Source organism: Hemibagrus wyckioides, linkage group LG11 (genome assembly GCF_019097595.1).
Source record: "Hemibagrus wyckioides isolate EC202008001 linkage group LG11, SWU_Hwy_1.0, whole genome shotgun sequence".
Classification (NCBI taxonomy): Eukaryota; Metazoa; Chordata; class Actinopteri; order Siluriformes; family Bagridae; genus Hemibagrus; species Hemibagrus wyckioides.
Genome location: NC_080720.1, coordinates 3,875,852 through 3,899,983, shown reverse-complemented (window position 1 = coordinate 3,899,983; position 24,132 = coordinate 3,875,852). Strand labels below are relative to the sequence as shown.

The 24,132-nt window shown below is 40.1% G+C and overlaps 1 protein-coding gene and 5 non-coding genes across 6 annotated transcripts in view; all 6 read right to left on the bottom strand.

Moving 5' to 3' along the window:
* Positions 1–5,351: 5,351 nt before the first annotated feature.
* Positions 5,352–5,424, bottom strand: trnaf-aaa (transfer RNA phenylalanine (anticodon AAA)). Its single transcript has one exon. It is a non-coding gene; the product is annotated as a tRNA-Phe (tRNA).
* Positions 5,425–5,580: 156 nt separating this feature from the next.
* trnal-uag (transfer RNA leucine (anticodon UAG)) lies at positions 5,581–5,662 on the bottom strand. Its single transcript has one exon. It is a non-coding gene; the product is annotated as a tRNA-Leu (tRNA).
* A 1,467-nt stretch (positions 5,663–7,129) lies between these two features.
* Positions 7,130–7,211, bottom strand: trnal-aag (transfer RNA leucine (anticodon AAG)). Its single transcript has one exon. It is a non-coding gene; the product is annotated as a tRNA-Leu (tRNA).
* A 991-nt stretch (positions 7,212–8,202) lies between these two features.
* Positions 8,203–8,275, bottom strand: trnaf-gaa (transfer RNA phenylalanine (anticodon GAA)). The gene has a single exon. It is a non-coding gene; the product is annotated as a tRNA-Phe (tRNA).
* A 3,942-nt stretch (positions 8,276–12,217) lies between these two features.
* Positions 12,218–12,290, bottom strand: trnaf-gaa (transfer RNA phenylalanine (anticodon GAA)). Its single transcript has one exon. It is a non-coding gene; the product is annotated as a tRNA-Phe (tRNA).
* Positions 12,291–19,034: 6,744 nt separating this feature from the next.
* The window catches only part of LOC131361653 (G-protein coupled receptor 22), an 8,985-nt gene continuing 3,887 nt past the window's right edge, over positions 19,035–24,132 (bottom strand). Inside the window, exon 2 of the mRNA XM_058403056.1 lies at positions 19,035–21,826. Coding sequence (XP_058259039.1) covers positions 19,739–21,751 — 2,013 coding nt within the window. The 5' untranslated portion in view covers positions 21,752–21,826 and the 3' untranslated portion in view covers positions 19,035–19,738. The remainder of the gene's footprint in view (positions 21,827–24,132) is intronic.

The following is a 24,132-nucleotide window of genomic DNA, read 5'->3' as shown; positions in this document are numbered from 1 at the left end:
TAGTAATAAAACACTTATACAAATTTTTCTTTTCCTGAAATGTGTATACATTTTTCTGGGTGACTCTATATATATATATATATATAACTTCATATAGTAATATACTTTAGAGGGAGAGTCATTGTCCCTTTGGAAATCACTGGACATTGCTATGATCTGTTTCATTACACCCAAACTGTCCCTTATGTCCTTATATAGTTTAGAAGGAAAGTCAGTTTTCTTTTTGCCATCAGTGGACTTTGCTGTGATCACTTTCATTAGATCCAAATTGTCACTCTTGTCCTTTTGGTATTTCCCCTTTTAATGCATGTACCCACTGTGCTCACTGTGTCAGGTGCGCCTGGGCAGCGATGGCACCGTGTAGTGATGGCCCATAGTGCGAGGGCCCGTCATTGCTGCTTGCAGCTATATTTATTATTATTATTATAAACTTCACATTCATCATATAAAATATGAATTTCTAAAGTTTATGTCTTATAATGATTTGAAATTGATAAAAAAAAAAGTTGATCCTTTTATTGTAATGTAACTGTCAGGATCCTTGCCCTAGGTGGGGCGCGTGCACGTGCCAGCACGCGGCTGAATGCAGACCCAGACACATGATTCATCGAAATGCTGCTTTTATTACATAAAGACACGACATGGGGAAACAGACGGAAGACGAGACATGGCGTGGTTAACAGAAAATAAGAAAGACTAAACTTGACTGACAGGGGCATAGACGGACTGGAACCACGGTACACATAACAGATAAACAATCACGGACAAGGACATGCACAGAAGGATCCCTTTTTATAGGGCTAGACATTAGGGTTAACAGGTTACAGGTGACACAATCAGGGGAGAGAACAATAGGACAGGTATAACACGAAGGACACACGAGCAAGCAGGCTTCTCAGGTTCACCTGCCAGCGCCTTCCTCAGGCCTGGCAGGGAACAGTCCAGCAGTTCCTGATAGTAACATTGCCCTCAGGTGATTATTATTATTATTATTATACTAATGTAATATAATCTAACTTGAAGTTGAATCCCACTTTTCTGTTCTGCATGTGTTTGTGTGTGTGTGTGAGGGTGGGGGTGGGGGTGGTGGTTGGGGGGAGGGTGTGGTTGGTTCCCTGGAGGGAAATGAGTAGCAGTTGTAGTTCAGTGATTGTAGTCCTCTGCTGGTGATTATGAGGTAGTAGAGCTAAAATCACATTTGTTAAAGTCACATTTGCACTCAGTTAACAAAGAAACATACTGTAAATTGATTTGAAGGAATTACTGTTATATGAGAGCAGAAGAAATGTGATAGGTGACTGGGCCAATGATATCATCAGATCCCTCTTCTTGACTGACAGGAGTTGAACCTGATGTGGTCCTCTGTAGCTCATCCGCCTCATGGTTTGGTGTGTTGTAGTTCTAAAATATTTTTCCTGCTCATCATGATTGTAAAAAGTGCTTTTGACACCATTATGTGTAAATTCAAGTCAAATCAAGAAGCTTTGATTGTCATTTCAACCATAGTAGCTGATGGAGTACACAGTAAAATGAAACAATGTTTTCCAGAACCATAATGCTACATGCAACAATACAGAGCTACATAGAACAACACAGATCTAAGGACTAAAAAGTAAGTTATCCTAGTGTAGCAGATGTCTGAATGTAATAGATTTAAATTTCATCAAAAACCTGTTAAACTATGTATTACTTTCTTTGTACATATTTGTTCTTGCGAATTTATTTCTTTAAGTGTGAGTACTCCTATTAATAGATTGTTTAAACATGCTAAAAAGCTAGATGGTAGTTTAAGTCTTTTTTTTGTAAGAGTACAGACTGTGTTATGTCTGTTTTAATGTCTGTCTTGTTTTAGCAGTCCATCGCCTTAACCACTTGGCCAAAGTTGGGGAACAGTAGTCTGTTTCAGGTGGGGAAGAAAAAAGAAATCTTTCAGCAGAACACTATCAATATTTATATTATTAAATATATGTTACAGCACACACCTAAATGTGCAGTAACCTCCCAAAACTTATAAATAATGTTTACACAAAGAATACATTAAAATCAAGTCAATTCAAGAAGCTTTTATTGTCCTTTTGACCACATATAGCTGATGCAGTACACAGTGAAATGAGACAACGTTTCTCCAGGACCCTGTTGCTACACAAAACAACAAGGCATAGCTACAAAACATAGAGCTAAGGACAGAAAGTAAGTTGTCCTAGCTAAATAAAGTGCATCATGTGCAACTTGGTGCAAAAAGTGCGAGACAAAAGACAGTGCAAAGAGACAATACAGTATGTACAGCAGCAGTTGAATAATGTGCAAATACAATTCAAATAATACATTACATGTACCCTAACAATAAATGCAAGTGACAAATTAGAAAATAGCAATATATTAAACTATAAACAAAACAGAAAAATACTATTTAAACATCAAATCTTTAAATATATATATATATATATTATATTTAAAGATTTGATGTTTAAATAGTATTTTTCTGTTTTGTTTATAGTATATATATATATATATATATATATATATATATATATATATATATATATATATATATATATATAATTTTTGAGTTTGATATATATATATATATATATATATATATATATATATATATATATATATATATAATTTTTGAGCAACTGCTCTTTTGTCATCGTCTCTGTCACTGGACAATAAATACTGGCCTTGTCCTGGCTATGTCCTATAACACTTTCCACACTTTCTGCAAGTGTTGGCTTTCCACTCCTAATGTATGCATGTGGTTGATGTGGAACAGGTAGCTGAAATGCTGAAGTTGGAGGAACACGGCTTGGCTGATGGACCATCACGGAAGTGCTGCTGGGCTGGGGAGTGCTGGTGGCTGAGGGTTCAGGGTCCATGTCCAGGTCCATTTACTTATCTGTAACATTAAAAAAAACACTGTCAGTTGGCACATAACCTATAGATTACATGGTATGCCGTTATGTCTTTTCTATACATACCCTCTGGTGAGGAGCAGGTCTATCCCCAGCTGCAGAGGGCCACACACCTGTGCTGGAAAACTGCTATGGCCTTACAAGATTTTTGAGGCTTCAGTAGTAGAAAATCTGTTGAAAATGAACAAATTCTACAGTTATTCTTTTAAAATGGCATAGGTTTCATTCACACTTTCCATTTTTTTACCAGCTTATGCAGTGTGAAAGTTAAATTCAGCATGTTGAATTGAATAATAATAATTAAACCATAAAATACAATAATTAAATAAATAAAAACAAACAACATGCAATTCCGTTCAATTTCCAGCCCTCCTAGATTATAAATCATACATAATAATGCACACTAATAATAGCACACTATAATGTATTTATAACAGTACACTCTAATGTACAATAACAGTACACTATAATGTATAATAATAGTATACTATAATGTATAATGACAGCACATTATAATGTATAATAATAGTACGCTATAATGTATTTATAATGCAAATCAACACATGATAAACATTGAGGCATGAATTTAAACAAAACAACTTACCTGGTGCAGTATAACGTTCCAAAACCTCCTAAAATAAAGGTAAAATTAAGGTACACAGGTAAATACGATATAAGAAAACACACACTGCAAGCAAACACACTTAACTTGAATGTCACGACACTGGCCGCGCGTGATTTGATTGACCAATTCATCCATGTCCATGGGCAGGCCCATTGCTGTGAACGAACACGATTTGTGAAGAATGATAGAAATGCAAGAGATTCGATTGGCTCACTATGGCGCGGCCATCTTTTTCTGTCAATCTTTTAAGTGCAGGGATTGGGGAAGAAAGATGTAGAAGGAAATAACGGGTTGATGTGATTTGCCGAGAAAGATTTACAGGGTGGGCTGTGATTGGCCGGCTGACCCAGACCATTGTTCATCAAATTCAAATTCAAATTTTATTTGTCACATACGAAATCATACACAGTATGACATGTAGTGAAATGCTTTTTACGACTGTCTTACATGAAAGAGGAAAGAGTAAAAAAGAAAATGTGTAACAGAAAAATGTGTAAAAGAAAATGTATAACAGATATAAAAGTGTAAAAATATAAAAGTATAAAAGCAAACACAAAAAATATATATGTATATATATATATATATATATATATATATAGTACAATATAGTATATGTATAGTATATGTGAAAAATAAAACAATATAAATAAATATATGTGTAGATTCTATAATGTACAGAAGATACAGTATATGAATATATGTAGATAAAAAGGTCTGCTAAAGTCAACATTGAAATGGTGATGCAAAAGAGTATAGTATGTACAGTGTGCATATGTAAGATAAATATATAAATATAGTGTAGAAGTGTATATGAGGCAAAATATAATGTCCAGTTTTACAGGGAGTAAAGTGACAGTGTAGTGCACACACAAAGATGTACAGAGAAGATGTACAATGAGTGTTATTGTGTGTACAGAGTAGTGCAATATTTGCATGTGCAACAATCAGCTGAGGTAGAATGTTATGTTATGTTGTGTGGGGGTAAGACCATAGAGTCAAGATCCTAGGTGTACTGGTTGAGGGCCCGAATGGCCTGCGGGAAGAAGCTCCTCCTCATTCTCTCTGTGTTCGCCTTCAAGGAACGGAAACGTTTCCCTGACCTTAACAGAGAGAAGAGTCCATTGTTGGGATGGCTGAGGTCCTTCATAATCTTGCTGGCTTTGGTCCAGCACCGCTTGCTGTATATGGTGTCCAGGTCAGGAAGCTTGGTGCGGATGGTGCGCTTGGCTGATCGCACCACCCTCTGGAGAGCTTGCCTGTCCTGTTTTGGTGCTGTTCCCAAACCAGGCAGTGATACTTCCCGTCAGGATGCTCTCAATGGTGCAGGTGTAGAATGTCTTTAGCACCTTTGAGGGCAGTTTAAAGTCCTTCAGGCATCTGAGATGATAAAGATGTTGCCGGGCCTTCTTCACCAGGGTGTTAACGTGACAGGACCATGTCAGGTCCTGCATGATGTAGACACCTAGGTAACGGAAACTGTCCACTCTCTCCTTAATTCCTCTCCTGCTTTGTGCTAAAGTCCACTATCAACTCCTTGGTCTTGCTGACATTCAGGAGGAGATTGTTGACCTGGCACCATGTCTCCAGGTTTTTAATCTCCTCTAGGTAGGCCATCTCATCATTATTGGAGATCAGGCCCACCACCACAGTATCATCCGCAAACTTCACAATGTTGGTGGAGCTGGAAGTGGCCACACAGTCAAAGGTGTACAGAGATTTGACACGTGGAAACCGTGTTTTTCGTAACGTTCTGTGGTTTTTTTGGACTTGCTGTTTGAAAAAGCATCTCAAAGCCAGGCAGTGACACCAGTTGCCGAAACCCAAGATTGAACCAGGGCCCTTTAGATCTTTAGTCTAATGCTCTCCCAACTGAGCTATTTCGGCACCTAGACCTAGGGGCTCCGGTACGGTGTGAGTGTGTACGTTTTTTGTTGCCTCCTAACATCAACTCTTAAGTGCATATGCAGAAGGAGCCACGAGCACTGTAAAGCCTTTCTGGTGCCAGAGCCCACAACCCAGGGTGCCTTGAAAAGGTTCAGCTGGCAGCAGTGGGATTTGAGCCCACGCCCCTGAAGGGACTGGAGCCTAAATCCAGCGCCTTAGACCACTCGGCCACGCTACCCAAGGGGTGGGGAGGTTAATGCGTTCATGGTAAGAAGCTGACTGTGTCATCTCTCTGGACAAGGAGGAAGACTGGCCTGGGCACTACAAGTGGGTTGTCGTGAGACTTGCATGCCATCTGCTTCACCAGCCCTACAGGAGATGCCTAACCCTTTCCAAGGAAGGAGAGAGCTTGGCCTTGGCTCACGACAGGTCGTTGACCCAGATTCGTCTCGGTTTATGCCGAGTCTACACTGCACGATTATAGCCCTGATGTTCAGTCACCAACTAGTTTTCCAAAGTCGCCGACAAATGCCCAAAATCAAGGCAGATTGGAGCTCGTGCATGGGAGTGACAATCACACTGTGTGAATTACCAAAGACGGGATCTGACCAAGTTGCCGATGCAGTGTGAAAATCCTGCAGTGTGAAAGGAGTTCTGACTAGAAAATACTTTGGCGATGACCTACAGCCAATGAGAGAACAAGATTCAGGGCAGAGGGAAGTTCGGGGAGGAGTTATAGACCTCTGTGGAGAGCACACTGACATACTGTCTGGGTGTGTGGTACGCAGGCTGCACAGATGAGGACAGACAAACTGTGCAGAGGGTGATAAAACAGCTCAAAAAATCATCGGCTGCCCTCTGCCCTCCCTGGATGACATGTCCTGGTCCCGCTGCCTCAGCAAAATCAAGGCCATCACAGGAGACTCCTCACATCCTACTCATCACTTGTTTGACCTGTTGCCATCTGGGCGGCGCTTCAGGTCAACAAAGTCTCACACCACCAGACTTACAAACAGCTTCTTCCCCCTGGGCCATTCGGACTGCAAACAATCACACACACACACACACACATTCTACCTAATAAAATGTGCAATTCCACTGTGCACTTTAAACCGAAAACAGATTATTTTTGGGTTAGATTTGTATAATTTTCATAGGAAATCCTTGGACAGTTTAATGTTTTTTGTATTTCTTTAAATATTTCATTATTTTCCTTTTTATTTCTTATTTTTCTATACTACTTGCTATGCTCTTCACTGTATTATATTTCAGTGCACTGTTGTTGAGAAGAGCACCCACAGTTTCGTTGTACTCCTTATGTGCAATGACAATACAATTTATTCTATTCTATTCAATATCAGCAAGCATGGCTTTGGTTGGAGCACAATTTCATTTCATTGTCTGTACCGCTTATCCGATCTATACTCGGGTCACGGGGAGCCTGTGCCTATCTCAGGCGTCATTGGGCATCAAGGTTGGATACACGCTGGACGGAGTGTTGGAGCAGGATGTTATAGTTAATTAGAGGTTATAGGTTTTTATCAGAAATAAACAGAAATAAAGCCGATAGATAGTCGTGCAGTGTGTAAACAACGGTGACCAAACAACTTTGAAAAGCTTGCAGTGTGAACTCGCACTCAACCGCACCCCCTGAAGGTGTGGGTGAAGGAACAACCTTCTGCTGTTGTCGACCCAAAAGTTCACCTGGCAGCGGTGGGATTCGAACCCACGCCCCCGAAGAGACTGGAGCCTTAATCCAGCACCTTGGACAGCTCGGCCACACTACCCAGGTGCTTAGGCGGCTGGGGAGCTGTGGTCATGGGTGGCCTGCCAGGTCGGGAAAGAGAGGCACTCCGGCAGGCGGTCGCAATGGTTGTACCACGCATGCTTCCATTACCAGACGTGATTCAAGATCCAAACCCAGAAAAGGTTTTGCAAAGTGGATTGACAGCCTTAGGCTCTTGTTGACAAGGTTTGCTGATATGAAATTGCATCCCAGTCTGTTGAACAAATGAATAAGTAAATAAATAAATATACCGGCAATCAAGGTGCACGATGGGGGACTGCACACTGCATTGACAGACCTCCAGCGGCGACCCATCAGCCTTACAGCATCTGCGTCCAACCAACATGGAAATACAGCCCACGGTTGCGAAAGACCTCGACCCAGGGCTAGCTTTTCTCGCTCCCCTCTCGCATGGCCTCACGGACCAGGTACGAAGCATTCCGCATGCAGGCGTTGTGGTAAAGAGGAGGTTAAAGGGCACACAAGCGACAAGGATGGGATTTAAACCCACGCGTACAGAGCACAGTGGATTAGCTGTCCATCGCCTTAACCTCTCGGCCACCTCGTCACACACAGGTCTGGCACCCGTGGCCAAATGTCCACAGAGACCGCAACAATTCCGTAGTGGAGCGCCGTAACCCAACACGTTTAAACTAGCCTGTTCCCAAAGCAAATGGAGCCCATCCCACTTGGATTAGCAGTCTGTCTCCTTAACCTCTTGGCATCCTAGGTCACCCACATGACCTTACACCTCAGTGCATCTGGCACTTGCACTCCATTGACCAACCCTCTCGGCCACCACTTCTTACGTCAATGTTTTATTCTTGGTTGAATTGTTGTTAGCCCGTAACCATGGTAAGCGCACGACTGATGCGGCTCACACACGCAGAAACCGTGTTTTGCATACCGTTCTGTGGTTGTTTGGACTTGCTGATTGAAAAAAAAGAGGTGTGAAACAGAGCAGCGTCTCAAAGCCAGGCAGTGACACCAGTTGCTGAAACCCAGGCTCAAGCCAGGGCCCTTTAGATCTTCAGTCTAACGCTCTCCCAACTGAGCTATTTCGGCAACTGAATCTTGGGGGTTCCCGGGGGCTCTGGTACGTGTGAGCATGTACGTTCTTTTGTGGCCAGCTAGTGTCAACTCTTAAGTGCATATGCAGAAGGCACAGGAGCCACAACCACTGTAAAGCCTTTGTGGTGCCAGAGCCTACAACCCTTAAGCAAGCTGTGGTGCCTTGAAAAGGCTCAGCTGGCAGCGGTGGAATTTGAACCCACTTCTCCGAAGGGACTGGAGCCTTGATCCAGCGCCTTGGACCGCTTGGCCACGCTACCCATCTGCTTGGAGGGAATGAGAGGCACTCTGGCAAGCGGTCGCAATGGTTGTACCACGCACGCTTCAATTACCAGATGCGATTCAAGACCCAAACCCAGAAAAGTTTTTGCAAAGTGGATTTACAGCCTTAGGCTCTTGTTGACAAGGTTTGCTGATATGAACTTGCATCCCAGTCTGTTGAACAAATAAATATACAGGCAATCAAGGTGCCCAATCTGTGCCGCTTTTATCGCTCCCCTCTAGCACAGTCTCGCGGACCAGGTACGAAGCACTCCGCATGCAGGCGTTGTGGTAAAGAGGAGGTTAAAGGACACACAAGCATGGGATTCAAACCCACGCGTACAGAGCACAATGGATTAGCAGTCCATTGCCTCTCAGCCACCTCATCAGGCACAGGTCAGGCACCCATGGCCAAATGTCCACAGAGACCGCGACAATTCCGTAGTGGAGCACCATAACTCAACGTGTTTAAACAAGCCTGTTCCCAAAGCAACTGTAGCCCATCCCATGTGGATTAGCAGTCTGTCTCCTTAACCGCTTGGCATCCTAGGTCACCCACTTGACCTTACACCTCAGTGCACCTGGGACTTGCACTCCATTGCCCAAACCTCTCGGCCACCACTTCTCACATCAATTTTTTATTCTTGGTTGAATTGTTGTTTTGTTGGTAGCCCATAACCATGGTAAGGGCACGACTGATGCGGTTCACACACGCGGAATCCTTGTTTTGCGTACCGTTCTGTAGTTGTTGGGACTTGCTGTTTTAAAAAGCAACGTGTGAAACAATGCAGCATCTCAAAGCCAGGCCAGGTCCCGAAACTCAGGATCAAACCAACTGAGCAAAAGCTGGGAAGCCTGTGACCTGTGCTAAGGGCATTACTGACAGGGCTCACACACGTGGAAACCGTGTTTTTCACACCATTCTATAGTTGTTGGGACTTGCTGCTTTACAGCACAACGTGTGAAATGGACATGCATCTCAAAACCAGGCCAGTTGCCGAAACCCAGGATCAAAACAGGGATCTTTAGATCTTCAGTCTAATGCTCTGCCAACTGAGCTCAAGCTAGGAACAGTAGTTTGCTTCATGTGGGGAAAAAGGAAAAAAAATGGGGAAGCAGGGGAAGGAGGAGAAAAGAGAGAAAAGAGAAGAAAAGAAAGAAAGGAAGAAAGAAAACAATGGAGAGACAGAATGCCACATGTGATTTACATACACCTGTTTTGTTTACTTTATACTTTACTTATACTTTTGTATACTTATATATATATATATATATATATATATATATATATATATATATACAGGCCTGCACTGGACATTTACTTATCTGTAACATTAAAAAAAACACTGTCAGTTGGCACATAACCTATAGATTACATGGTATGTCTTTATATACATACCTCTTTATATACATACCTCTTTTCTATACATACCTTCTGGTGAGGAGCAGGTCTATCCCCAGCTGCAGAGGGCCACAAAACTGTGCTGGGAATCTGCTATGGCCTTGCAAGATTTTTGAGGCTTCAGTAGTAGAAAATCTGTTGAAAATTAACAAATTCTACAGTTATTCTTTTAAAATGGCCTAGGTTTCATTCACAGTGTGAAAGTTAATTTCAGCATGTTGAATTGAATAATAATAATTAAACCATAATATACAATAATTAAATAAATAAAAACGAGCAACATGCAATTCCGTACAATTTCCAGGCCTCTTAGATTATAAATCATACATAATAATCCACACTATAATAACACACTATAATGTATAATAACAGTACATTATAATGTATTTATAATGCAAATCAACACATGATAAACATCAAGTCATGGATTTAAACAAAAAACAGCTCTTACCTGGTGCGGTATAATGTTCCAAAACCTCCTAAAATAAAGGTTAGTCAAAGCACACAATTATAATAGTCCAAAAGTTATTAAAATACACAGGTAAATATGCGATATAAGAAAACACACACTGCAAGCAAACACACTTAACTTGAATGACACGACACCGGCCGCGCGTGATTTGATTGACCAATTCATCCGTTTCCATGGGCGGACCCATTGCCGTGAACGAACGCGATTAGCAAAGAATAATAGAAATGTGAGAGATTCGATTGGCTCACTATGGCGCGGCCATCTTTTTCTGTCAACCTTTTCAGCGCAGGGATTGGGGAAGAAAGATGTAGAAGCCAATGAGAGAACAAGATTCAGGGCTCAGGGAAGTTTGGGGAGGAGTTATAGACCACAATATCAGCAAGCATGGCTTCAGTTGGAGCACATTATTATAGTTTAATAAAGTTTAAAGGTTTTTATCAGAGAAAAATGTCTTAAATATAGTTATATCAAAATAAATAAGCTTTATAATTACATGAAACAGAAATAAAGCAGAAACATTTGCTTGACCACCCGCCTCAGCAGCAGTGCACTGCAAAATGATTCCTTTGTTCACAATCCTTGTTTCCCTGCACAGACCATTTGTCTTACCATTTGGCAACCTTTTTGCGGGGTACCATTTCCAGTCTCGTGCGAGAACTCTGATCTCACGTGTCATCTTGCGTTATTTCCTCATTATTTCTCACGTACGTTTGTTTGTGAAACAGTTTGTCGATCACAACCACCGTGAAGTCTTTGTGGTGCCAAGACCCCACAACCCTTATGCAAGCTGTGGTGCCTTGAAAAGACTTCACTGGCAGCGATTAAACACAGTTAAACACCAAAATACACAACATTACATTCCAAAGTAATACAGATCACTCACAGCACATGCTAAATACATAATCTAACATTCCAAAATGATACAGATCACCCAGGTCACACGATATAAATATATGATGCGATTTTCCAAAATTTTATAGACTACTCACATCACAGACTTAAATATGCAGCATTTCCTGCCGATGGTTGGTAACAAAAACTGAAACTTCTTTTAAGAAATCTATTACATGGCACTAATTATACATTGTCAGAGTGGTCGCTGTGTTTTGGGTTTTGTTTTTTTTTTTTGTTTTTTTAGCTTTCTCATATTTATAAACAACATATTTCAGAAATGATTGCAAAGTATTATTATTATCATCATTATTATTATTATTATTGTTGTTGTTGTTGTTGTTGTTGGTGGTGGTGGTGGTGGTGGTGTTTTTGTTTCAATTTTTATTATTACTTAAAAGTTTTTAAAAAAGATTTTAAAAAAGCATTTTCCGCAGTTGCCGATTACAGGAATCGATCTACTTTAGACCTTAACCTTTAGATCTTCATTCTAACAACGTCCCATGCGAGCGTTTTCGGCCTTGGCGTAGGGTAGGTACAGCGGCGCCCTCTGGTGGTGTTGGGTAGGGAGCACAACTGTAGCCGCACATGCGCATTTGCGCTCCGTTTTAACTTTACCATGTGGCCTGAAAGAATACAGCCGCTGACAAATAAAGTAGAAGTCGTATCTATTATGAATATTCAAAAATGTACGTATAAATAATTTATCATTGCTAATAATAAATATAGTTACAAATAATAAAAGCAGTAAGTGACGAAGAAGCATGTTGACGAATGTCATTGAAAACAAATTGAGAGAACTGATAAAGAAACACAAATAAGACTTGAAGTGCGTACAGGTAACCTTGTTACAGGCAGGCGATGTTTTTTGCCTTTTAAAAGTACAGGTGTTTTAGCGAAAAGTGTTCTCTGCCGAAACCCGGGATCGAACCAGGGACCTTTAGATCTTCAGTCTAACGCTCTCCCAACTGAGCTATTTCGGCGCTGGCACCGCTACACTAAAATGAGTTTACAACACTACGGTTTTCAATACAAACTTGCGGTGTAGATTTATACTGGTAAAGGTTTTTAATGTTCTTTCATGCGAAAGTGTTCGGTGAAAAAGATGTTCAGTGGCTAACATTCATTGACATGTTCATCAAACCAGTTTGAGACGACTTTTGCTTTGGGACGTGATGCATTTTGGATGTAGGCCTTAGAAGATGGGGCCAGGAAGGGTTGAACGTGATCAGCATCAATACTCTAATAGACTGTGGCATTAAAATGTTGATTGATTGATTGATTGATTGATTGATATTAACAAGCCCAATGTGTGCAAAGAAAATATTTCCTACACCATTACACCACCTCCACCAACCCAGACTGTTGACGCAAGGCAGGCTGGGTTCATGGATTCATGCTTTTGGCACCAACTTCTGACCCTACCATCTGTGTGCCTCAGCAGAAATCCAGATTCATCAAACTAGGCTATGTTTCTGCATTCTTCAACTAGTTTAGGTGAGCCTGTTACCACTGAAGCCTCAGCTTTCTGTTCTTGTCTGACAGAAGTGAAAACTAACATGGTCTTCTGCTGCTGTAGCCCATCCACCTCAAAGTTCAACATATACATTCTGAGGTGCTTTTCTGCTCATCCTGGTTATAAAGAGTGATTATATGAGTTACTATATCCTGCCTGGAAGTTCAATCAATCTGGCAATTTTATGTTGACTTCTCTGATGTTTCCGTACACAAAACTGCTGCTCACAGGATGTTTTTTCACCAGGTTTGCTCCTTATTGCACCATTCTAAAATAGAAGTTGATTTGTATGAAATTCACAGGAGATCAGCAGTTATACAAATACTCAAATCAGCCTCTCTGGCACCAACAATCAAGTCACACTCAAAATTACTGAGATTATTTTTCCCCCATTCAGATGGCTGATGACTTCCCATAAACAGTTCATGCCAAGTTTCCTCTTGCTTCAATCTTTAATCTCGCACAAATTTATATATAAAAGCAGCTGCTGTAATCATATTGTTTACTCAGTTCATATTGAATATTCATTACTCATTAGCCCGTTCCTCACCGGTGTGCCGTAAAATCTGGGGTGTCACCCAGAAGAGGATGTTTGAGTCTGTTCAACATTTCTTCCTCCATGTCATCTCTAGTAGTTTTTCCTCACAGATTTGCCCTTAGCTTGCTCATTAAAGATCTAAATCTACATATGAATTTCCATAAAGCTTCCTTTTGGCAATGTCTGTTGTTAAAAGCACAACATAAATAAAGCTGTGTTTTTGCATGAAAGGATTTTCGTAGCCTGGGGAGAGAGAGAGAGAGAGAGAGAGAGAGCAAAAGATAGCAGAAGAGATGAATAAATGATCAAAAATGAAATTTAATGAACACAATTTCTGTAAAAAAAAAAAATACCTTGCTTATTATAGCTGTCATTGAACAAGTCCCTGTATTATGGGCTTGAAATATCAATAGTTCCACAGAATTCTGCTTACAGTTGGATCTCGTTTCTGATGCTCTAGTGCACCACATGGTTCCCTTTTCCTCCACCCCCACAGCATCTCTCTCTCTCTCTCTCTCTCGCTCTCCTCCAAGGTGACTTTCCCCCGCAGAGGCAGATGAAGGAAGAGAGAGGGAGGGCTACATTAAAGAAAAGAGGAGGAAAATGACAGGAAACAGAATGGTTGAGATTAAAAATGAGATTTGAGAAGAAAGAGTTTGAACTGTATGAATGGAGTGCATAGTAATAGTTAGATCAGATACAGTGAGTAATCTGATTTCTCTCTCCTGACTCTCATTTACTCTCTCTGTCATGGCCCAGTGATCTAGGAGGGACAGACGGTAGGTGAAGGAGGTGAGGGATGAGTGCTTGTACCCGTCCTGCAGGTGTTTGTAAATATAAAATGATGCAATGTCCTCATTGAAACGTCTTTTTCCCCCCTCTCTGTGGGTGAAGATGTATTTTAAGCTTTGCTAATCAAACATTCAGGATGCAGCTGTCATCATTTCATCATACCCACAGTCACAGCAAGCATAATTTGCTGATATAAACTGGCATACAGCTAACGTGGTTCCAAGTAAGCCCTTTTTATTTTCTGTCTATCTATTTTCTTGGTCAGAAAAAAAGGCACTGATGTGGGTGGAGTGTTACATGGTGCTAATATTACCACCTCCTGAGACGTGGTGTTAGCCAAGACACAAGATCAGAATGGTATTTTTCTGACCTGAAGCTCATTCTTTAAAAGCCCTGTACCAACAAAACCTTTATACACCTTTATAACAACCTTTATAACCTTTAAAATGCATCCCAAAATGCTTTACAGTGTGAAAAAAAGAGAGAAAAACATAAAATAAAATGTAGTCGAAAATAAAATAGCACAATAGACAAACAAATAAATAAATAAATAAATAAATAAATAAATAAATATTACTATTACATAAATAATAATAAATAATAGCAGTGTATGAACAGTAAAATATAATAAAATATATCCTATTTTTAAAAATGCCACTAAAGGTAACACAAATAGCAATAAAACAAATTCTTTAAAATGCTATTATCAGTTTTTGTGAAGCTCTTGCTAAAACTTGATCCATATTCTGTGTTTGCTTTTCTCGAACACTGTTAATCATCACATACAGTGCAATCGTGACTGAAATTCATTCAGTAGAACTCATCATCTGAGCTGAGCTGTCTAAATATCGCCTCCGAGTCAGGGAGAGTGTTCGACTGACGTGTGTTTGACTCTCCTGTGTGTATCACTGAGGCAGTCTGAATGCTTCTTATAATGATGTACTGTATGGTGTGTGTGTGTGTGTGTGTGAATGTGTGTAAAAATACACACGCATCTTCAGATTCTACTTTCCTGAAAGTTAGGCACAAACACTGCAATGTTTACAATATTCCTATTTCTTTTTTCCACTTCTGCGCTTCTACAACCTTTTATTATTTTCCTTTCAATTCAATTCAATTCGATTTATTTGTATAGCGCCTTTTACAATGGACATTGTCTCAAAGCAGATTAACAAAAGTAGAGAAAGAGAGAAAAGAGGAAATAAAATTATGAAATTAAATTATTACTTTTAAATTTATTATGTATTTTATATATTTTTATTTAGCATTTAATAATTATTTTCAGTCATTTTTTTGTAAACGATTTATTATATATTTCATATTTTCTGTTATAATTTTCTGTTTCTTTCTTTGTCAATCTTATTTATTGCATTTTTATTTTGTTACCAAATCTTCTTCTTCTTCTGATTATTATTATTATTATTATTATTATTATTATTATTATTACACACATACATAACACATGGTTGATTCTCCATTCTTTTTCAACAAATAAATTCAACTTGGCTGTAAGCCCGCTGCTCTTGATGAGCTCATCCTGGGCACTGACTCAGTGAAACGACTACATCACTACATTACACACAGAGCAGCACAGAACACTGCGTCCCAGACTCACACATGTGAATGACCCACAAAAACAACCCAGAAAATACCAGAAAATAAACTCACTCTGAGAGAATTCACTCGAATATTTCCGTTATAGAACATCCAGATGAAATCCAATAGCGTGTCATGGTGAGAACGTTGTTTGTATTGCACAACATTATTAAAGAGATTCAGAGGAGGGGAGTGAATATCATAAATGCATGACTGACCACACCCTTTCATAATTGATTCATTCTAACCACGCCCCTTGTTACATTTGTTCCATTACATTAAATTAAGCAAGGAATAATGTTGTGCTGTTATGGGAAAATAATCAACATCATGGTGTTGTGATGAAGCGTAGTTACTGTTACCATTAATTTCTGATACCAGAACATCCTGAAACAGCTACAAAACAGCTACAAACAGTCGAGCTCTTGCCAGCCTCTTAAGTTAATCACATAACTGGGAACGTCCTCTGTGCAGAACATGCCATATAATGTAAAGTTACAGCTTTCATAAAAGTTAAATAAGTGTTTGTTTGCAAAAGATTTTAACCAGAACATATATTTAGCATTTGTTTCATAATAGCGTAGATTGTTTAACATTAATTCATCATTAAACATAGATTACATAGAGCATTCAGCATGCTAATCCTGGTGGTCCAGCAGCAGGATCCCGTGCTCTCATTGCCGCTGCCTGGGTCCAAATCCTGGGCGGGGTGCTATCCCATCCACTGAAGCGTTAACTCTCAGTGCCAGTCCCAAGCCCAGATTAAATAGGAGGGTTGTGTCAGAAAGGACATCTGGCATAAAACCTGTGTCACATCCAAACATGAGGACTTAAGCAGCCGCTGTGGCGACCCTGAACAGGGAGCAGCCGAAAGAAGAACAACAACAACGTAGTGCATTCAGCATACAAATCCCTGAATAAGTTGTTACTATAGAAATGACAGCTTAATAAAATGAGAACATTAATTTTAACACAATTTGATGATGAGCCACACCACACTGTTGTTACATGAACCACACTGATCTACTGACCAATCAGAATCAAGCGCTGTAGTAGAGCAAGTGTACTCACTTCATTTACGTGCAGCCTTGTGTGAAAGCTCAGCTTCATAATTGTTGGATGTCTGCAATGAACTACTAACCTGCTGTATTGATGTCTTTTGATGCTTCTGCTTCTGAGAGCTGGACTTGAGTCTTCAAACAAGTTTCCTAAATGTCACAGTGTGTCATCAAACATTCATATATGTTAAGGTTATTAAAGTGCACCTGTTGAGTGCCACTATCATCACTAATAATGAGGATAACCAGTGGCACACCAGTGGCCGATAACTCTTTAAAGATTAATACACACCTCTGACAGAGAGATTAGAGAGCTGACCCTTTTACTAATTAAAGCAACATCTTACTGAGTGGCTCAATCAACAAATTCGATCGGCTTTGGGAAAGTGTTGGTGTTAAGAGGAGGGATTTAATTGGCCTCTTTGACTTTGAGCAGTTAAAATGAAATGAATTTACTTTAATTGGGTGAATGAGTCTGGGAACAGCATGAAGCTGTACTTGAGGAGTGGGGACATGAAAAATATCTCTGGCATTTCCAACCTAAACTGTAATTCTACACACGTGTGTAAAAACTTTTGTTTTTGTTATTGTGTTAAAACTATTTTTATTGTGCCGTGTTTGGAACTGGAATCGTTTTTCTTAGTTATGTGTATTAGCATCATTGTATTAAAATTCAAAACATATAAATAAAATACAAAAACACAAAATAAAATAAAATAAATAAATTTTCTTATTTATTTAGATTTTCAGTTCTAAAATCTGATGCTGCATTCAAAGTTGCTCTAAAATCCTACATATATAGAGTTCTGAATCTTGTAAATGTAAATTCAGTTTTTTCAACTTAAAACATTTAGACTACATAATCGATGTCTAGAATCAATCCCTGAAGAGTTCAAGCTCTCGAATAATCCTCTGACTCTCATGTCAGGTCATGGTCCAGTGCAGGCTTTCTTAAACATCTTTAATCAGCCGAATCCTATTTAACCTTGAGACTAAATTTAGACTATCCTTAAGCGAAACTTTAATGATAAATAGTAAAACATCTTATTTAAAGCATGTAACTTTCCATTTTGTGAAGCATATTAACATCTGTGAATAAACATTTGTTGTTTTTTTTAATGAGCATTTTAACAGCAGGGTCTAACTGTAGTGTGTGTTTGAGACTGATGGCAATCTGGGATTATTTCTCTCTCTCTCTCTCCCTCTCTCTCTCTCTCTTTTTTGGAAATACAAAAGTAGATGTTAGCATTTAAAAAATGAAAACAATCAACTGCATTGTTACTAGGTCACAAAACAAAAAGCAATAACAAACATAATCACCTTCATAATTTGTTCATGATAGCTGCTCCAGGACGCTGTGTGTTGTGCTGTTATGGGAAAATAATCCATGGTGAGGTGTAGCTGCTGTTACGTTGATTTTCCTGTTTCAGTACGTCCCGATGTGTTATATTCCTTTTATAACCAGCTATCTGCTAAAACAAATTTTGCTACAAATTTTAATATAAGAACTAAATTATTCTTTTGATCCATTTATGGTTGCATTTAACATCATGAAATCTCAGTGAAACAAGTTAGTTCCTGTTCTTGCGGCTGTTAAGACAGCTAAAAATCTCAAGCGTCAATCTCTTTCCAGCCTTTGTTTGCTTCTCTCTCTTTAAGCTAGTAAGTCAGAAAAGTTGAGCTAATCGCTTTACTGACAAACTCCTCTGTCCTGAACATAACAATTTAAAGTTACAGCTTTACCCATAACTGAAGACTCCCTTTGTAAAGGTTAAATGAGTGTTTGTTTACCAGAAGAAAATTCAGCATTTGTTCCATAAAACATCGATTTTTTTCATTTTGTTTGTTCGGCATAGAAGTCTGTGTAATATAGAGATAGTAAAAAAGGTATTACAAGGTATTACAAATAGGACTTGGAAAAAAAGAAAAATGAAAATAAGAAAAAATCTCAAAAGCATTTTCACTCCCACTGTATGTCATTTACATATAACTGAACATGATATTGACGTTTCTACAAGTTTTATAAACCAGCAGTGCAGCACAAACCACCAACTGGAACAAAAATCTGGAACAAAACTAAAACTTCAGTGATAAGTGACTTGTTTTAAAAGTAAACAGAATTTCTATTTTGTTTTGGGTTTTTTTACTTCATGGAAATGTGTTTCCTCTCTGCTGTAATCACACACATGGTGGATAAAGATGATAATGAGTGTGTTATCATTGGTGAAAAGCAGCCCAACATCTTCTGTAGACACGAGTTAAAATGTGAACAACAAACAAGGAACTATATAACTTTATTTATAGAATTCAGTGTTATTGCTGATCTACTGCAAAATACACAATAATCACAAATGAAGGAAAATCATTTAATGCTATTACATATGTATATAGAGAGAGACACAAATACACAAACATAGACCCTGTTGCATTTGTTTTCCAAATTCAGCTTTAAGTTAATAATCATCATTTTAATCATCATAGTTTATATTTACATCCCTGATCATGAACATCAATAATAAATCTATTGCACTCTATCCGTAATGAACATACTAGACGTATGACGTATACACAGGTTTGTAATATAATGTGAATAAATGCTTCACTTCACTTTATATAATGCCAGTGTTAGAAGAATTACTCTGCATGAAAATCCTTCCATGCATGCCCTGGTTTATCAAATTGTTATTGCCCCTGATCTCTTACACACTCGCTGACACGCTCTTGTTTTCTAGCACCACGACAGTTAAATCTGAACTGTGGCTACGGTTAATTAGACATTGCCCTGTGGTTCTCTCTGAGCTCAGTGTGCTTTGGAACGTGTGCTTCTTGTTATCGCTGTACAGAGTAAATTACAGAACTGTTGACATGCAATATGAGCTGATGTCTCCACTGGTTCCCTGCACCTCACACACACACACACATTGCAGGTCGTCACTCACGGACAGCCTCCATCAGGCAGCGGTCAGTAGCGTCGCTGCAGTCTGCCTTGTGCTTGCGCCGATTCCTCTGCGCTATCCGAGCCTTGGCCTGTGTGTGGTTGTTTTTGTTGCGTAGCCTGCGCAGACGTGTGTGCAGGACCTTGCGCAGTTTCTGCCTCGTGAACGCATACAGCAGTGGATGAAGCACCACTGTCCAGTAGGCAAGCACTAGAAAGCAGACCCTGAGGCGCTCCAGCCAATCAGAGGGTCCGATGGCCAGATGTAGGAGTGGTGTAATAGACAGAGGGGCCCAGCATAGCAGGAAAGAGAGAACAATGATGACGGACATGCGGAAGACACGCTTCTGACGTTCCCTTCTGTCTCTGTGACGTCTCACGGCACGGCGCAGAGCCAAGATTGCTGAAACTGAGGCCCCAACACCAACACTGGGTGGAGCATGAGTAGTAGTGGGACTTAATGGTGTGGTGGATATGGTTGGACTGGGATTAAGTGGCAAGGCTGTGGATGATGCAGTATGCTTGAGAGGTGTGGTTATGGTGGATACAGAGGGGCTAGGGTTTAGAGGTATGGTTATGGTGGATGCCACCGGGGTATGGCTTGGAGGTATAGTTGAGGAGGAAGTAGATGGGCTGGGTTTTGGAGATACAAATATGGTTGATATAGTTGGGTTAGGGTTTAGAGGGAAGGATATAGAGGATGTAGGTGTATTAGTAGTTGGGTTCAGGTTAGGGTTTAGAGGAAATGATAGGGTAGATGTAGTTGAATGAGAGTTTATATGGCTGATTATGGTGGATATACTGGAGTTAGGGTTTAATGGTATGGTTATGGTGGATGTATTGGAGTTAGGGTTCAGATGGGTTGTAATGGTGGATCTAGGTGGACTAGGGTTTAGTGCTATGGTTGTGGTGGTTATGGTGGGGTGTAGTGGGGTATTGATGGTGGAAGTGTTTGGGTTATGGTTTAGAGGTGTGTTTATGGTGGACACTGTAGGCATAGGATTCAAAGGCACAGCTCCAAATGATAAGCCTACAAGAGGTACATTTGCAGTGGCTGTAGATGGAGTTGGACTCAGTGGAGTGTTCACTGATGGTGTGTTGGTTTCTGTGTTCATGGTCACTGTGGTAATGGTGTCTGAGGCCACAAGTGGTCCAGTGGAGAGGGGAGGAGGAGAGACAGATACAGTCTTTGTCATGTGATCTGGTGACCTTGCAGACTTTTTACGAAGCTGCCAGGGGCGCCGGACGAGTTGTGTGCTGCCTCTTTGAGCTCTGGCTGGATGTCCGATGCGAATGCGCAGGGCCTGTAAGATACGTGAGTAAGTAAACAACATTACGGCCAGTGAGCACAGGAAGATGGGAGCCTGCAGAAAGAGATGAGCTTGCAGCGTCCCTACAAGTTGGGAACACAACAAAGTGCTATTTGAGTAAATAGGTGCTCTATCTGTTGCCCCAGAGCCAAGCCCTGCCTCCACAAATGGCAAGACTGGCAAGGTTAAAGACACCATCCACACTCCGGCTAGCAAAAATGCCGCTCTCCGTGGTGTAAGCAGACGATTGGCTGGACGGACACTGATGTCATAGCGATCAAGGCTAATGAGCAGCAGGTTGAGTGCAGTTCCTACACTGGCAAAGGTGGCTGCTGATTCATGTAGACAGCAGAGCAGGACATGATGAGGGCTAGAGGCTCCACCCAGAAGGAGGAGCACTGCAGTGATTGGCAGGCAGAGCAGACAGAGCAACAGGTCAAGCGTGTGCAGGCTGAGTGTGACCGCATGGCTAACCGACTCAAGAAGGCTGCAGTGGCCACAGTACAACACCAACACCGTGAGGTTCCCTCCAACACCTAGTAGTAGCTCCAACAGCAGCACAGCACTCACTGTAGCCCGGAAACCGAGCCACGCCTCCTCCGTCTCGACAAGCCCCGCCCCCACACTGTCGCTTGACTGTAGGAGTGTGAGTGTGGGGCCCTCGGAAAAGCTGCCATCTGTCTCCATGGAAACAATCATGCACTGTCACACACATTGCCAGCCACACCCATCTGTCATGCTCCACCCACTCATATAATTGAGTGATTGACAGGCCTGAGAAAAAGAGAGAGAAAATAATAGCTATAATAACACGATTTCAAGCAACATCAATTCTGATCTCACAGAGTGTGACATTATTGTTAATAAAGCTTTTTCTTGCGTGAATGTTACGCCACGTGACTTTTCAAAAGCCATGAACAATAATGAACTTCGCTACAGTGATAAATGTCACAGATGCTCAGTTATTTGTATCAGATAATTAAACATCAACCAAAAACAAAACGAATTTTGCACTGCTATAAAAAAAACCCTGCTGTATTTAATATGAAAACAAAACAATAGGAAAAAGACTTCTAAATTAAGTAATTGCACATTTTTTTGTGTATGCCGTTCAAGCAGCAAAGCTACATTCATTAATGATTCTTAACAGGCTGGATTTTTGTTCATTAAGATTTTGCATCATTTTTGAATACAAATGCCATTGTGTGCCTGCTGTCAAGTATATATCCATTCAGCTGATTAATATTTTTTTTTATTATTTCTATCTTTTTGTTATTGTCAATTCGGTAACAGTGTAGATGAATGGATCTCAGATAACAGTAACAATGAGTTCTGTCAGTAGCAATGAGATATTGATTTGGCACTAAGATATAAATCTTTGTAGAATAAAAAGAGCAATCATGCAAGACCTGTTCATGACAATGACAGCTGCTTTGTCCAGACTCTATTACGGCATCGACATCAGTCACCTGCTTGTTTTGTATTATGCCATCGACATAAGTCACCTGCTTGTGTAAGAGGCATGCATGCTTATAAAAAATATATTAATTTGGCTATTATTAACATCAACCAAACTGACATAATGCCATCAGACCATGACAGGAAGAGAATTTATGCTGTTAAATATCACATAGCGGTTAAATTGACAGTCCTGAGAGTTGAAATCAGCTGGAATTGTATGAGGTTGAGTTTAAAAATCACAGCGGTTCACACCACCGTTCCAAAACGACTCCTTAAACAAATAAATAAATAAATAAGTTTGACTGGGGGCTGATCCCGTTTCTATGATGGCTGTTACTATGGCAACTGGTCTGCAGGTTTAACTGTGCAATCGAAAGAAATGTTTAAAAAAAAAAAAGGAAAAAGAAATGAGCCCAACTGCACGTCCCTTGTGTTTTAGAAGGGATCAGGTCTGGAAAAAAAATAACGTAACACTGGAGTTGATGGGGTACAAATGGAATCAGATCAGAACTTCAAGACATTGGGTGCTTGTATATGTGTAGTATTTTAAAATATCTTTAATGTACAGTACATCCAGTTTACACAGCAATGTGACAGTGCTCCACAGATATGACTGATGGCTGTCACACATGGCAGACTGTAGATAAAATGAGCAGGAGCTGGAGACAAGCAGAAGGTGCAGGAGAATGCTGAGTTGTAAATTCACAGGAGGCATATGTTTACATCTCCATCGCTCCATCCATCATCTTTTCTCTCCTTTTCACCACATGGCTACTCTGCACATCTCATTCCCCTCTCGTTGCTTCTGCGTTTAAGTGTTAAAGCTACAGGAAGTTTGTGGGAGAACATTTTGCATAATACATAAGTAGTAGGGCTAAAAAAAAAAAATAATGACACCGATGACGGGCTGAAAATATAGAATAGTAGGATAGCGTGCAGGTTGGGACGCAGCCCAAGTGACTCAGAGGGGAATTATCTGCTTATGTTTGCTGAATATTATAAAGATGTTCTGACAGCAAGTGATACCAATTACCAACAATGAAGAAAGGATGGATCATTCATAGCTGATTAGAGAAGAAATAGATATCTTACCTGTTCAAAAAGGGGGGAAAAGGTAAAATCTCTGCACTGAATCCTGAATCCTTTTCTCTCTCTCTCTCTCTCTCTCTCTCTCTCTCTTGTGTGCTCTCTCTCTCTCTCTCTCTCTCTCTCTCTCTCACCATGTACCTTGACTTTTTTGTATGTATGGTGATGTGCTTGATGTATCAGAGCTGGCACAATGCATGCACACACATTTACCACATTTACCCCCAAACCCCTTGACACAGTGCTGTGAAGTACTATTAGAGGATTGTCATGCTGACACACAGCAGCTTAGAAACATCAGATGCATTATTACCTTATACACTGTTTTTCCCACTCATCAACAAGCATGTTTTTATTTTTAGTTTAAAATTCTTAGTAATTTTTAGTTTAAAAGCCTACTCACTGTGGCTTCATGAATGACTCATTCATTCACTCACTCACACACACACACATTCACTCACACATTCATTCACTCATTCATTCATTCACTCACTCACTCACACATTCATTCACTCACTCATTCATTCACTCAC